The sequence below is a fragment of the Ranitomeya variabilis genome, chromosome 1 (assembly GCF_051348905.1).
Source record: "Ranitomeya variabilis isolate aRanVar5 chromosome 1, aRanVar5.hap1, whole genome shotgun sequence".
In the NCBI taxonomy this organism is placed as follows: Eukaryota; Metazoa; Chordata; class Amphibia; order Anura; family Dendrobatidae; genus Ranitomeya; species Ranitomeya variabilis.
In genome coordinates this window covers 1026976458-1026992826 of record NC_135232.1, presented here as the reverse complement: position 1 = coordinate 1026992826, position 16369 = coordinate 1026976458, and the positions used below count along the sequence as shown (strand labels likewise).

The window sequence follows — 16369 nt, the reverse complement described above, 5'->3', positions numbered from 1 at the left end:
TTCTTCTTCGTCCCCCAGATGATATGGCTAGGACGCACCCGTATGACGGGTAGGCTCGGAGCTCTTCCTGGACCCTAGTGTCGCCCCTCTCCTGTTGTTGCCCCCTATGTCTTCTTAGGTGATTTGGGTGAGACAGCCCGCCTATAACTGACTGTCCTGCCGTAGGTTTGAAGTTAGGCCTGGAGCTCTATACTTCCTCGGCGTTCCGGCCACCGGCTGCGCGCCTCAGTAGGATGTTGCCTCGTCTTACAGCACGACTCCTACTGGTGTTTCTCCTTGTTGCGTTGATCTCGTTTCTCACTCAGCACAATAAACCTCGCTTCTTGTCCTTTCTTAGGGTACCGCCGCGATCAGGTGCAGGCGCGGTCCCGTAACGTTCTCTCTGTTCGCTAGGCCTCTGTCAGGATCCCACCCCTGACAGGGACCCCCCTGAATCTTCCCCTGCAACACCCTCTGCCACAGGATGTTGCCTGGTTCCAACCCAGTCAGCTTTCTCTCTAACTTCCTATCCAACCCCCAGTTTTACCAGACTGTGAGGAGTGGCCTAATACATAGCACCCTTAGCTCCCCCTGGAGGCCAGACTGTGAAGTGTATTGGTGTCTGTGATACCTGGTCAGGTGAACTCCTTCAGTGCCATCAGACGTACCATAGCCCCCCTTAGCGGCGGAGCATCAGTACTGCAACGACCAGGACTCTGGGGCGCTGCAGAACTAGTTACCTAATCCTGTAGCGGTCTCTCGGATGTGGTGTGGCCCTTATAGATAAGGGTGATGCGCAGGAGCCCACGCCAGTTTTTTCCGTGGTTTAACCCTTTATTTTAACAGCTAGAGCCCCCAAATTTTGTACACACACATACACTACTAACATTAGTAGTGAGGATTATGCAAAAAAAAAGGGATATGAAAAGGTTTACTGTATGTAAACCATGTCTCTTATCATGTCGGGTTTGGGAAGGAGAGAGCAAAAGCCTGCAATTGAATTACCGGCTTTTCTGCTATCTAGCGCTGTATGAAATATATATATATATACATATACATATATATATATATATATATATATATATATATATATATAACCTGTCAGTGTAATCTTACTGTACACCGCGCTGAATTTCCGGCTTTTCTCTAGAACACCGCTGCGTATTTCTCGCAAGCCACACTGATGGTCCGTGTGTAATCCGTATTTTTCTCACCCCCATAGACTTTCATTGGCGGATTTTTTGCGCAACACGCTGACAAACGCAGCATGCTGCGATTTTCTACGCCCGTAAAATACAGCTGAGAAATATACGGCAGATAGGAGCTGCCCCATAGAGAATCATTGGTCTGTGTGCAATGCATAGTTTTTGCACCTCTCATACGTCCGTAAAACTCGCTAGTGTGACCCCGGCCTAAAGGGCATAAAAATGAAAAGTTAGAAAATTGTGAAATACTAAAATTGTTGCCAAATTTCTGATTTTTTTCACAAGTGAATGTCATATCAAAGAAATTTTACCACTATCATGAAGTACAATATGTCACTAAAATAAATCTCAGAATCAGCGGGATCCATTGAAGCGTTCCAGAGTTGTAGCCTCATAAATTGACACTGGTCAGATTTAAAAAAACATGAGGCCCAGTCATTAACTTACAAAGTGGCTTGGTCCTTAAGGGGTTAAGCAAAAAAGGGCAAAATAGTTTTTGGCTAGGAAGCCACATATACATTAGGCTACGTTCACATTTGCGGTCTGCGCCGCAGCGTCGGGCGCCGCAGCGTCGGGCGCCGCAGCGTCGCCGCATGCGTCATGCGCCCCTATATTTAACATGGGGGCGCATGGACATGCGTCGCACTTGTGTTTTGCGCCGCATGCGTCACTGCGGCGCACTTGTCCGGGCGCATTGGACGCAGCAAGTTGCATTTTTGCTGCGTCCAAAATCAATGAAAAAAAGGACGCATGCGGCGCAAAACGCAGCGTTGTGCATGCGTTTTGCTGCGTTTTTGTTTGCGTTGTGCGTTGCGGCGCCGACGCTGCGGCGCACAACGCAAATGTGAACGTAGCCTAAGATGGCTGTCGGCAAACACTTACCACTCGTGGCCTCCCCATCTTCACACACATGCACAATCGGTTGGGCAAATGTTTTCTGTAGGAAAAGGGGAGTTAGCCGCTGCCAGATATATTGGATGTGACTTATCATCCAGAGATCACAAATGTACAAAGTGGCTGAAATCCAATTTCTCGATTCTTATCTTACCCTTCATTTACGTTCATGTAGAGTCAGGAAGACTCTATATACATTAGATGGTTGGCTGACCCTGTCATAAATAGCGGGTTTGGCTCATAGAATGCTAGGGTTGGAAGGGACCTCCAGGGTCATCATGTCCAACCCCATGCTCAATCCAGGAGTCACTAAACCATCTCCGACAGATGTCTGTCATGGCTCATATACATCTAATATGCATGGAAGCCTTAGTCTACCCTTTTAGTAAATTGTGATAATATCTGTAGACAACAAACCTGTTGTCTATTTTCTTTCTTTTATATGTATATTTTTTACTAATATGTGTTTTGATTTGAAAAATAGTCACTTGTGATGACATCCTAAATGGAATCAGAGGTTGGATGCCCCTTTTACGCACGACACAGTCAGAGTGCTTGTGTATGAAGTGGGATCAGGAGATTAGTCTGTGCCATACTGCGCAAATGCCTGTGTGATATAGCCAGCATCTGCCATGGAAGAGTGGCCAGAACTTGCTGCTATCCCTGCTGTTTAACGATTTAAACTTTTCTTTCAATCACAGGCAGCGGCATTTAAATGCTGCTATCTCCGCTGCCCTCGTACATTGACACCCATTGAACCTCTGCCCCCACAAAACAATCAGGGGTTTGCCAATGGACTACAATGTCAGCCAAAAGACAGCTGAGGCCCCCATCACTGCCATGTTGATGATCCCATAAAGCCAAGCCTTTAGCTGGGCTTTATAGGAAGATGTCAATTTAACTATTTACTGCAGTGTTCCCTAACTCCCGTCCTCAAGAGCCACCAACAGGTCATGTTTTCAGGATTTCCTTAGTATTTCCCAGGTGAAGGAATTATCACCTGCGCAATACTAAGGAAATACTAAAAACTTGACCTGTTGGTGGCTCTTGAGGACCGGAGTTGGGGAACACTGATTTACTGCAATACTTCAGAATATAGTAAAAATTATTAAAGAAAAAATCGTTTAAATCACCCCCTATTTCCAGTTCAAAATGAAACAAATTAAAAAATCATATTTGATAAAAGTCCAATCTGTCAAAATATAAAATTTTCTGGCATTATGTAAAAAAAAAAAATATGAATGCCCTTCAATGTGCATTAAAAGTGACCTGGCACTAGTATTTTACTGTTATATGTCAGCATGGGGTTATCTACTATACACACAAATTGCCATAGGCAAATAGAGATCTCCCATTAAAGACCCGAATGAAACATAACATTTATGTCATTAAACGGAAAACAAAATATTTAAAAAAAAAACATAGTGCTGTGGAGGGGTATTATTATTCAAGTGATTCCTGTAGGTAATTGTGTAAAGTGCTTGGAAACCACAAAAAAATATCATAAGGCCTTAATATCAAATATGAGAACCAGAAAAAACAAAAGACCTAAAACAATAGTTTTTAATAGTAATGATTAAAAACATAAGAAAAAAACACACATTAAAAATTGGCAGGGTACCTACTAGATGGGTCAAAAAAATGTAGTTAGATGAATATGAAGCCGTCTGGCTATTTTTATGGTAAAAATCCCAAATATTGTATGCATTCTTTTAATTAAAGAAGGAGGACTAGGGAAGATAGAGGTGCCTTGCCCCAATAAAGTCCCTTCCTAGCAGCGGAGGTTGGCACCCTGGGATACGATAAGGCGCCCCCACTCAGCGACAGCTGGCCCTCAAAGACCCTATAAAGGTATCCCAAAAAGCCACCACCATTAACACCAAAACTAAACACTACAAAAAACCAAAAACATGTAAAGGCATCATCGCCAGACATATAGTTAGAATAAGGTCATCTTCCCCAACATGTGGTGATATAGAAGACTCGGGTAATTCAAGTAATTAGACAGACATGTAAGGAGATTATAAGCACCAATAGATCATTGTAGTGCACTTATATTAATTGATTTGATCTCCCATCCCAACGCGTTTCCTCCTTACGGCGGTCCCAAGGGGTTCATCAGGGGAATGCCTATGATAGGCAATCGGGCAGCTGGAAAAAGAGAGAACTCTGCACGCGGTCCAGGAGTAATGGGTTCATACCATGCAGTAAATGCCGATGGCCCCGGAAGTGTCCCGGAAATTAAGATAAGTGCCCTATGACGATCTATTGGTGCTTATAATCTGCTTACATGTCTGTCTAATTACTTGAATTACCCAAGTCTTCTATATCACCACATGTTGGGGAAGATGACCTTATTCTAACTATATGTCTGGCGATGATGCCTTTACATTTCTACATAGTTTCATCTGATAGTTAATCTTATGATTCCTAATGATAATTATCCTTGACATTTGTATATGGTCACATTTAACATGTGAAATTTCATTATCTGCTCTATATTTTTTGTTATTTCTGGCGATGATGCCCACATAGGTTTGGCAATTCTGCCCAATTCACTTATACATAAGGTTTATATTTATGCCTAAGTTCACTTTGCTATGTGTGACTACGCTGAATGATTTATTGAATCTGGTGCCGATGCCCATATGATTGCGTCTGGCGACGATGCCGTTATTTGTATGTGTACGCATGTATTCACCCTCTGATGAGAGCATGCAAATCTAAGCTGAACAATTTACTGAATCTGGCATTCATGCCTATATGGTTTCTTTCTGGCAACCATGCCGCTATGTGTGTACCGATGCATGAGTGCGCATTTTTTATGTGAGAACATGCAAACTGAAACTGAACAATCCATTTAATCTGGTGTTGATGCCCATATGTATTTTTTCTGGTGTTGATGCCGTTATGCGTTTATCTAAGTTGTTCCAGTATATGTAAACCAAAGCTGAACAATCGATTTAATCTGGCGTTAATGCCCATATGACTTTTTCTGGCGATGATGCCGCTATGTGTTCATTTAAGTGTTTTCAGCATATGACACTACATTTATATCTGGCGGTGATGCCCTGATGCTCTTTTTGTACTTTATGATACTGTGTGATATTCTGTACATAATATTTATGACTATCTATATCCGCCATTGCATCAGTCCTAAACTACTTTGCTCTATTTTGCAGATTTATGTGACCATAAGGAATCAATAGGACATTTGTAATTAGCAGACAATTTATATCTTTTCTTGTTGATCTGTAATATTTACTCTCCTTCTATACACCACCACGAGTTATTATTATTAGGAGGTACTCAATTTAATTCTGTACTATAGAGTCTTCAATGGCTCATTGATATCTATATTAATTAACTATTTACAGATAAACACTATTTAGCAGCTTTAGCACTTGTTTTTGGTTTTTCGTAGTGTTTAGTTTTGGTGTTAATGGTGGTGGCTTTTTGGTAGGGATACCTTTATAGGGTCTTTGAGGGCCAGCCGTGGCTGAGCGGGGGCGCCATATCGTATCCCAGGGTGCCAACCTCCGCTGCTAGGAAGGGACTTTATTAGGGCAAGGCACCTCTATCTTCCCTAGTCCTTCTTCCTTAATTAAAATAATACATACATACATATATACTATATAATACAATATTTGGGATTTTTACCATAAAAATAGCCAGACGGCTTCATATTCATCTAACTACTTTTTTTGACCCATCTACTAGGTACCCTGCCAATTTTTAATGTGTGTTTTTTTCTTATGTTTTTAATCATTAATATTAAAAACTATTGTTTTAGGTCTTTTTTGTTTTTTTCTGGTTCTCATAATTGTGTAAAGTATCACTTGTACACTCGAGTTCCCAACATCCACCAACGTACCATTTTATTAGTCTGACTCCTGCTGACTACTCGCATAAGGTGCTTAATCATCATTGCACACTATCCACAGTTCAGCATGTTGTCACCCTTATATTGGCTTTTGTCAGGAACAGGCCTAGCTCTCTGATATTGCTTCTTACAGCAGTCTAACTGAACTCTCTCTTCCCATAGGGTTCACTTTCCTCTTAAATAATTCAGACTGACTTACTAATATAATTATTCTTATTCCTATATCCGGCTATTGTGCCTAGCCATCCATATGACCCTACCTAGCACATGCTATTTAAAACTAAGCAGCCATTAGGCTCCCCAAAATATTTCACCCAAAGGCGTCATCAGGGGAATAATACAAATTTTGAGGTGTTTCTATCTATCTATCTATCTATCTATCTATCTATCTATCTATCTATCTATCTATCTATCTATTTATCTATCTATCTACCTACCTACCTACCTACAAAAGAACCTAAAAATTAGTATCTGCATAATCGTAGTGACCTGGTGAATCATGTTTCCTGGTCGCTTTTAATGCACATTGAAGGGCGTGAAAACCTGTGACAGAGTTGTGTTCATTTTACTGCGTTTCATTTTTCAAAATTTCCAGTTCATTACATGGTAAAATGAATGGTGCCATTCAAAACTACAACTTGTCCCACAAAAACAAGCCCTCAAACGAGAAATATAATGTTTCTGGTTTTTAAGAGAAGGGGGAAAAAAACTGCACAAAAAAAACAAAAATTTGGTTTGTGATGAAGGGTTCAAATGTGGTCATGAAGTAGAGAAAATGGTAATTATTACAAACTTTATCCAAGGCACAACATATCAGTATCACAATCTTTATCTTCCAGCACAACATATGCAGGCACACACTTGACAGCCAGGTGGAGCTTTGGAGCAAGTTTCCCCTCACAGTCATAATAGTGAAAAGTAAAGCGTGCCATGTAGGTTAGATGAAATGAGGCGAAGTGAAAAGATTCGGGAATTTTGGAGTGCAACATGGACAATTCTTGTTTCTCTAGGAGAAAAGCAGCTTTCACAATTTTCTGACAGCAGCTTATTTTCCATACAAAAAAGCATATTCATGAAGAACGCAGGAGAGATGGTCTTTGACTGAACAGCTATCTGGTGTGAATGGCCATCAGAGGAAGGACCAGCTATCTATGTATGAAGTTCCCAAACTATTACTTTACTATTTGTGTTTTATGAATTGTAGGCAATTTCCAAATCTCTTCACAGTGATCACTGGAAGCAAGATGTAGGAAATATTTAAAGGCTTCTGCTTTTGAAGTCGTCCTTAAATTATTTATGCATGCAGGCAGTCAAGGCCAAAAGAGTTGGCACTCTTGATATTGTTCCAGAAAAGGAAGTATTTCTTAGAAAATTATTGCAATCACATATGTTTTGTTATACATATGTATATTTTCTTTGTGAGCATTGGAACAACACACAAAAAAAAAACAGAGAAAAAAAGGCAAATTCTGAAACAATTTCAAATGCTGTGTGTGTGTGTGTATATATATATATATATATATATATATATACTGTATATATACTGTGTATATATATATATATATATATATATATATATATATATATATATATATATATATATATATATATATATATATATATATATATATATATAGACACGCACAGACTATATATCAGGATCAAGGATGTGTACAATACACTGAGTGCCTGGTGTCCTACCCCCCACCATGGCTGCTGTCAGTTCTAATACTGGTGACTGACATTAGGATGTCAAACTTCTAAAAATACATACTATACTCGATGATCTGTTACCAGTTTACAACTCTGCTTGTTTGTCAGTAGTGCAAGCAGAAGGCCTCTCTGTGTGCCAGGAGCCTGACATTTGGGAAGAAGTCACAAATCTATATAATTTAGTATATAGAGATATATGTCTGATATCATGTGATGATTCCTGGACACATGGTGAACTAATTAAATGATAGAGCATCCCCAATGATATTTTTAAGATATTGTCCTGCATGAAAAAGTTGTTTTGATGTATTTAAATGAAACCTATCCTGTCAAAACATGCTATTAACCTGCAGTTATGGGGTTAATCTGCAGGTTAGTAGCGTTCTAAAGCTGCTTGGCCGCCGTACTGAGAGCCTGGCTACTGGGAAGAAAGGAACTTTTCTTCTCCCGGCAGCCTCCAGCTTTCAGTCATCGAGGTGCGGCCAAACGCAGCTTCAGTTACTGATCAATACGTAGTGAGGGGCAGCTGTATCCACTCCCCTTAATTTCCTCCCAGTAACTGGGCTTTCAGTGCAGCGGCCACATGGCTTTAGAATGCTATCAACCTTCAGATTAACCCTGTATCTGCAGATTAATAGTGTGTTTTGGCATGACCGGTCCCCTTTAAAGTCCAAAATTGTCAGTCCTGATTGTCGGCAGCTCCTCTTCTGTGGAGAATGTTCCCATGTCAGCACTTTCAACAGTGCTCAGAGTTGTCCTGGACTGATGATATCTAGAAATTGAAACATCTTTCTTAATTAAAGTATATAAGTAACATTGATCCTTTTGTGTTTTACACGCACCATGAAACACTTTGAATCCCTTTACAAATCCACAGTGCATGTACAGGGTATGTGCACACGAGATGTGTGGAGTGGGCTCAGGAGCTGAGGCCGCTCCATACACTGCAGTGTTATAAGTTGTGATATACAGAGCGGACTGTAACTGCTGCAGTCAGATAAAAGCAGCAGCATCCAGGACGTTGGATGGGATGGTTTAAATATCTAAATGGCCCTTGACAGAAAAAAGGTTCTCGACCCCTGAGTGAACACCCTAAAGCAAATTTAACATAAAAAGGAGAATTGGGTTTTCTGAGAATAAGCAAAGTTCCCCATATAGCAATTTAAACCTAAGCCAATTTCCAATGCGCCTCATGTTTCTGTGTCAGGATTCAGATATTAGTTAATTATTGTTCACAATGACATGATGGAACAGTAACTAATCGTTTCTGCCTGTGGTGACGTTCTGGCCATAGTGACGTTACCCCATTGCTTCTGAATCTAAATACAAGTGTCACAGGGACCAGAGCAATGGCTGCTGCAACGACTTCCTACAAAGACCACAACTCTGCGCTCTCTAATGGATTGATAAATGAGTGCACATGCTGTTCTGTGAATGAACTAGAAGTATACCTTATAGAAAACTGTGATATTTTCCTGTATACACATACTTATGCTGTAATTCTCAGTGCATTGTTCCTGGTTGATTAGTGAGTAGAGTTGATGAAGTACTGAAATTATGATACGTATTAGGTACCTGCTTCATTACAGTAAGACATAGTCTGCAGTTTAGTATGTACAGAGGAATCCCATAACTCGCTCGTGAAAGTCACACTGCTGCTTTGACTAGGATGACTCCGACTTCTCTCCCTCATGTTTGACATTTAGAACCCGGTCTATCAGCAGATGCCATTACATTTTACAGATTGCTTTCTCTCACTCGTTTGGTTTCATGTGCTAATAGTGTTTGGCATGTGCACCTGCACAATTATATATTTTGTCACATCCTTTGAATTACTTTTCCTCTGTTTTTGATTACAGTGTTTTAGTTTTCTTTTCTTTGATTCTTAACCTATTTTTTATTTCTAAAGTTGTCTTCATCTCAGAGACTCCATACTCCACCCGCTACTCTCAGAGCAGACTCATCCTCTTGTACAGACTCTAGTAAGGGGAACTTAGAAGTTGTGACCAGTGAATGGTTGTCACTGACTGTCGGCTTTTCACCTTCTACCACACCTATCACTACTCCATCACCTTTCCCTGACCACTTTCTTCCTGTTGTAGAGAAGCCTACCTCCTTGCCATTAACCATTTTACAGCCTGAACAGTTGTTCTCAGGAGATATAAGTTCCCGAATTAAAGACGGTCATTTTGTTCCTATTGCATCACCAGAGACCCTTTCAAGTTGTCATCATAATACCATACCTTCTCCATTTCCTGACACAACACTTTCCTCTCCTGTAATTCAGCAGCTTGAGGTCCCTTCTATGCCTGCCACTAATTCTGATATTAGTCTGACGGAACAACAGAGAAAATACTTGGACCAGACAAATTCAAATGGACAAATAAGTATGAAACAAGCGACAGAAGCTTGTACAAATCATATTACTGTATCTGAGACTCTTGGAAACGAACTGGCTGTGTCAGGGTGTGCACCAGCGCCATCCTCACCCATGAACACAACGTACGGTGATGAACAAGAAGAGGAGATCTGTCAAGAATTAATGTCCATAATCCAAGGCAGTCAACTGGCATGTCAAGAGTCAGGGTTTTCTAGATGTGAACCTAAAACAGAGCCAAGACTCTACATCGAAGAAGATGGTGAATGTGAAAACCTACAGAAACCAGTAGAAAGCATAGCGCAACCTATTGTATGTCATGAAGAGTATTCGACCGGTATCAATTCAGAGGTATTCAGTTGCTAAGATCAAGCTGCTGCATGCTGTCTTGTGCATTTTCCCAACAGTTTCTTGTTATATTATTTATTTTCAGTCTATTCCAAAGCGAAAATTGAAAATAACTATAGTAAACCCAATAATATATTTAACTGCACAGGTGACATCCATAGGGTAGAGGTAGTTAACTTGTAGGGTTTTCATTCAAGGCAGACAGGTAGATGTTTCAGGCCACAGTCCGGTCATCACCTACTCAACTACTTGAGTTCATCAAAAAGTATGCAGTTTAAGAAATCTAACAATATGCATACTGAAATCGTATTCTCTGTGGGAAATAGTATCACTGAATTACAAGATAAAGAATCTAAAATAAAAAAAGATAAAATCCTTCCTGCTTTAGATACCATGTCTATTTGCGGTCTGTCATGTTGGTGAAAATGTTCTTTTCATAAAGCTGCTATTTGTGGTGTCTTACTCCACTGCGTTATTTTTTCTTTTAGCTATAGTACAATCCATATAATGTGAGATCTCCACTCATTACGTCTTGTATGTTTTGTCTCGATTCATGTAATCAATTCTGGTGCTTGTTTTTCTTCACCACTTTTTTTTTTTGGCAAACTTCTAATTCGGACCCTACATCCCTAAATGAGGTGATATGAGGATTAGGACACTAAAATAAACTTATTGCTAGGAATACTCAGGATACTTCTATGCCTTGATTTTGAGATGTATTCTTTTCTAAATATTTAAGAACGCCTCCATTTCTTCTGGAAAGCAAAGGTTTCCCGCACATTCTCCTCCCCACATTTCTTCTAGTCTTCCTTTTCATGCCGAGTGCGTTTCTCCATCTTTACCTTGTCAATCCACTGTATCACACCCCTCTGCGCTAACGAAAATCACATCCAGGCAGCAGACACAGTCTCCTCGGTTAAAGGTAACAGAAAAAAACTGCATGTGCCTGTCACTTTTTTTTATAAGCACAGCTTACGGATGATTAATTCTAAAAGGCAATGTTTGGTTTAAAGGTTGTGTGGCATTACTAATTCCTAATTAAAACAGATTCCTATGCAATTGTTATCCAATATTTATGCATGCCACAAGTGTCTTCTTGTGCTCTTTAATATATGCATGATATAGCTGCTATAATATTTAGGGTGAGAATGGGTTGTTCTAACCCTTAGATCGAAGAGTCCTTGGATCAGCTGCTATCGGCAGAGAAATCTACAGGCAGACAAATCCATTCTACTCCTAGAGGAGGGTCTTGGGCTGGGGTCCAATTTCTGACAACAAAATGCCCTACTGAGGCTAAGTTCACACATTGAGTTTTTGCTGCATTTTTTTCTGCTGGCAAAACATGCACTCTTGGCAGTAAGTAAGTTGCTTACAAAAAGCAGGTTTTGCTGCATTTTTCAGGACCTCAAAGTTCAGCCTTGCTTCCACCACAGAAACATGAACACAGGTCACCAATGCAAGACCTACGTGAATCTATCAATTTTTGTAAAAAGGGCAATCTGATCAAATTATTTAGTAGAAAAAGATTTTTATGTCTTAAAAAAATAGTGATTATTCTGGACAAAAAAATTCACATGAATTCATGAAGAAATACACAGTTACAAATGCAACAGCGGGGTAAGGTGAATTGGCTGGGAATAGCTTACCTAAGGCATTGGCACAGTATTCAGTTTGTAGGGCACTGTTTACTTTCGCACTTTGGTTGGCCCCTTGAGTTGATCAGATATTGTTCAATGTCACATCTTGGTTGGCCAATGTTTACAATGTCGCTCATTCTCAGGTGAGGTCAACGAGGCATTATGCTTTAAACTTGGGAAAATCACAAATATAAATGGGATTCCTATACTTCTGTACTTGTTTTTTTATTCACCAAAAGCACAGAAAAACCTGATACATACATTTTTGCACTTATTGCTTGGTGAAAAAACACTGAAAGAAGTGTCATGCTGCAGTTTTAAAAAAAAGTGCAGCAGTTTTCTAACTTAGTCATGAAAAAAAACAATGTGTGTATGAGATTTCTGATATCTCATAGTATTTGCTGGTACTGTAAACCACCGCTTTTAATTTGCATACATTTTCATTAAAAAATGCAGCAAATCGCAACATGTGAATGTAGCCTAAAGGTACCTTCACACTAAGCGACTTTGCAGCGAGAACGACGACGATCCGTAACGTTGCAGCGTCCTGGATAGCGATCTCGTTGAGTTTGACACGCAGCAGCGATCTGGATCCCGCTGTGATATCGCTGGTCGGAGCTAGAAGTCCAGAACTTTATTTCGTCGCTGATCACCCGCTGTCCATCGCTGGATCGGTGTGTGTGACGCCGATCCAGCAATGTGTTCACTTGTAACCAGGGTAAACATCGGGTTACTAAGTGCAGGGCCGCGCTTAGTATCCCGATATTTACCCTGGTTACCATTGTAAAAGTTTAAAAAAAACAAAACAGTACATACTCACCTTCTGATGTCTGTCACGTCCCCCGGTGTCCACAGGGTTACGGGTGCTGCAGGGGGACTTCGGCATCGTTGAAGACCGTTTCAACGATGCCGAAGTCGTTCCCCGGATCGTTGGTCGCTGGAGCGAGCTGTCTGTGTGACAGCTCCCCAGCGACCACACAACGACTTACCAACGATCACGGCCAGGTTGTATCGCTGGTCGTGATCGTTGGTAAGTCGTTTAGTGTAACGGTACCTTAAGGCTATCTCTTAAAATGTACTTTAATTAGATGACAATCAGTTTTGTTGACAATATTAACTAGACTTGTCCAAGAAAAATAAAGTTGATTGGCACATCCAAAAAATAGATAAATCTTGACATTTTATTCCATAAGTATCAAACAATTAAAATCCTGACGGCCAGCAGTATTTAAAACTGCGCCCATTGCATACAAAGGACAGATTTGGTCATTCACTGCATGGTGAGCGATTTATTCTTTCCTTTTTTAAGTATTAACTATACTTGGTTTAACATAAAGGAGTATTTAAGGTGACTTTTAATACTGTTACCTTCATAGAATACAACAGCATGTTTTCAATTATCAGTCTTCATGATAATCAGTAGTATAGCCCAAACATATTTCTCAGTTCTGTACAATTGAGAAGGTAAATGTACAAACATTACTAGGTGACAGACTAAATATCAACTGGAACAAGTGAAATTAGGGTGCTGCTCACAAGAGCTTACAATCTAAGGCCACGTTCCCCTTCAGTATTTGGTCACTATATTACATCAGTATTTGTAAGCCAAAACCAGGAGTGGGTGATAAATACAGAAGTGGTGATGTGTTTCTATTAGGGTATGTTTCCACATTCAGGAAACGCGGCATAGAGCTGCAGCGTCAAACACGCAGCGTCCAGATGTTACAGCATAGTGGAGGGGATTTTATGAAATCCCGTCTCCACTATGCGTGGTAACACACATCCGGCGGCCCTGCGATTCCGGACATGCGGCGCGTCTTTTTAGATCGCAGCATGTCCGTTTACCTTGCGGCGACACTGCGCTGCCGCAAGGTAAAACACCGGGCCCTATGTGTGGGGTGCGATGATGCCGGATGTGTGCAATGAACACATCCGGCATCATCGCGTCTACAGAAGGGGGCGGAGCGGGTTTGCCGCTCTGTCCAAAATGCCGACCATCCTGAACGTGGACACATACCTTAATACTTTTCCTCTGATTGTTCCACTCCTGGTTTTCTCTTACAAATGCTGATGTAAAATACTGAGCAAATACTGAAGGTGGGAATGTGGCCTAGTGGAGCTGTTAAAATCTACAAGCTGACCATACTCCTTGTTGGCCAAATCTGCCAGGTTTCTGCCTTTTTGGCAGGTCCTGTCAATCATCTAATGTACAGGGGTCCTCCCGACTCTCCCAATGGCAGATGATGTGCCACTAAACTCATTTCTTCTCCATACGTGGCAGTGGCTTACTCCATTCTCCCCATTCAATGCCTCATCCGACTGTGGGAGGTCAGTAGAGATGGCTGTTGGCTGAGCATTAACCTAATGTGTATGGCCAGCTATTCTTCCATTGCGCTCTGAAAACCATCAAACATTTGATGTTGATGGATTTGTTATGATGTGTTTTGGATCATCACTCTCAGCTGTTGCCGAATGTGCATCAGTAACTGTGAGTAAACCAGTCATCACACATTCAGTGAGGGACAGCTGTTTTGCCTTTCAGGAACATTTAATCTTGGGGGATGCAATGCAAAGTAAATCTGTTTTCATACAGCAAGGCCCTGTCCACACTGGTCTTAGGTTCCTTTCAGCAGGTTCTTTGTTGTGCTCTTCTACCAATTAACAAAGAATAGTGAAAAACTACTGAATCCCATTATTTATCATTTAGCATTTGGTACTTAAAAGGTTAGTCCAATATTGATTTCTTCTGAATGACCAGGGAAGCTGCACTGATGATGTTGCACAATGCAGATACCTGCCAGACAAGTTGCATAAGCAGCAGGTATCATTTGCTAGCGATAGTTTTGGGAGTGTTAGTTCAATATATTAAGACCTCTCCCTTGCTCCAAAAATTGGGTTAAATACCTTGTGAAAATCCATGAGCTCCCCTGATTCTGCTGCTCTTTTCTATTTTGTTTGATGTCCCTCCATTGCACAGATATTCACATTTGTTTCTTTTAGAGTGCATTATGTGAAATCTCTGCTTTGCAGTCCATCTGGGTGTTTCTTCAGAGTATTCTCTGGGAGCATGTGCTTTCAGCCCTCCCTGCCAGATGCTGCCAGTCATAGCTCAGCAGTGCCAAGACAGCCAGATTAGCTGCCAAGCTACGATTGGCAGCTTTGGAGAGGAAAGGATGAAGACTCTGAAGAAACACCCAGTTCTTTACAAGCAGAGATTTCACATACTGCGCTCCAAAAGCAACAAATGTGAATATTATAGCAATGGAGTAATGCAGGACAAAAGAGAAAAGATCAGCAATCAGGGGATCTTAGGGATTTTTACAAAGTATTTAACTCAATTTGGTGAGCTAGTGACAGTTTCTCTATTAATGAGAGAGTGGTTATGGGTCATCGAAAGCTGAAAATCATGAAATGAGATGATCAATACTAGTGAGGTTCCTCCTGAGTTTTGCCCCAAACTGTGCAACTGTAAGCCCAACTCCCAGAAAACACAGCCGTCTGGAGTAAGAAAATCTGCCGTTAGGTTTGGGTGTTAATGTAAATCGAAACATTGGGTAACTCAAAATTAAGATAAAGAAAGACCAACATTTAACAAGATTATTCCACAATTCATGAGTTAAGTTTTCCTTAGAAGTAAAACCAAATTATCACCTGCTGTTACATTCTTGAAAAAAGTCACATTGCAGATATTTCTGTCCAGCAGGTTTAATTACTCGCAGAGATGTTCCCTTAAAGTGCAATAAAATAGTCTATTAAACATAGTGACTTAATAACAAAAGCCTGCAGTTCAATTACTAAGCATTAGGGTTACTAAATAAAGAAACTAGAGACACAATGATTCCAACAATGAGCTATGAACTTATTACATTGTCCTGGTACAAGACCAACACATCAAATAGAAGACAGGTGGCTGTATAATTGGTTCATTGTGCTGAGCAGAGGTAAGGGTGCAGGACTGTGCAAAGACTACAGCCTGGAACCCTCCTCCTTCCATCCGGATTACCCAGCGTGACAGATGTGTGAGATCAGTAGGAAATTAGCGTTCTACATGAATTGTCCTCCATACTGCCTTGCAGCGATGTCTTATACAGAATATAATTCATAAGTGTGAACTTGGCTTATATTACCACTTTGTACAGAAGTGCAGACTTAGACTTGAGTGTAGTATTATGCTATTGGTCTGGGACATATACCAAGATGTCCTATTTTTATGTATTATGGCATATCCAACGAATCTGTCCTGTCTGGTTAGATGGCCACCGGCCTCCACATGCGGGCAGGCAATGAATGTAGTGGTGGACAGCATGTGTGCTCTTTGTATTTACCCCTGTAC

General features: G+C 40.7%; 1 protein-coding gene across 6 annotated transcripts in view; it reads left to right on the top strand.

The window, feature by feature from the left end:
• SORBS2 (sorbin and SH3 domain containing 2) overlaps positions 1 to 16369 on the top strand; it is a 298577-nt gene that overhangs the window by 265375 nt on the left and 16833 nt on the right. The window contains exons 25-26 of one of the 6 annotated variants that reach the window (XM_077279625.1): positions 9584 to 10402; positions 11139 to 11321. The exons of the other annotated variants lie outside the window; for them this stretch is intronic. Of the exons in view, the coding sequence (XP_077135740.1) occupies positions 9584 to 10402; positions 11139 to 11321 (1002 nt within the window). The remainder of the gene's footprint in view (positions 1 to 9583; positions 10403 to 11138; positions 11322 to 16369) is intronic. 6 annotated transcript variants of the gene reach the window in all.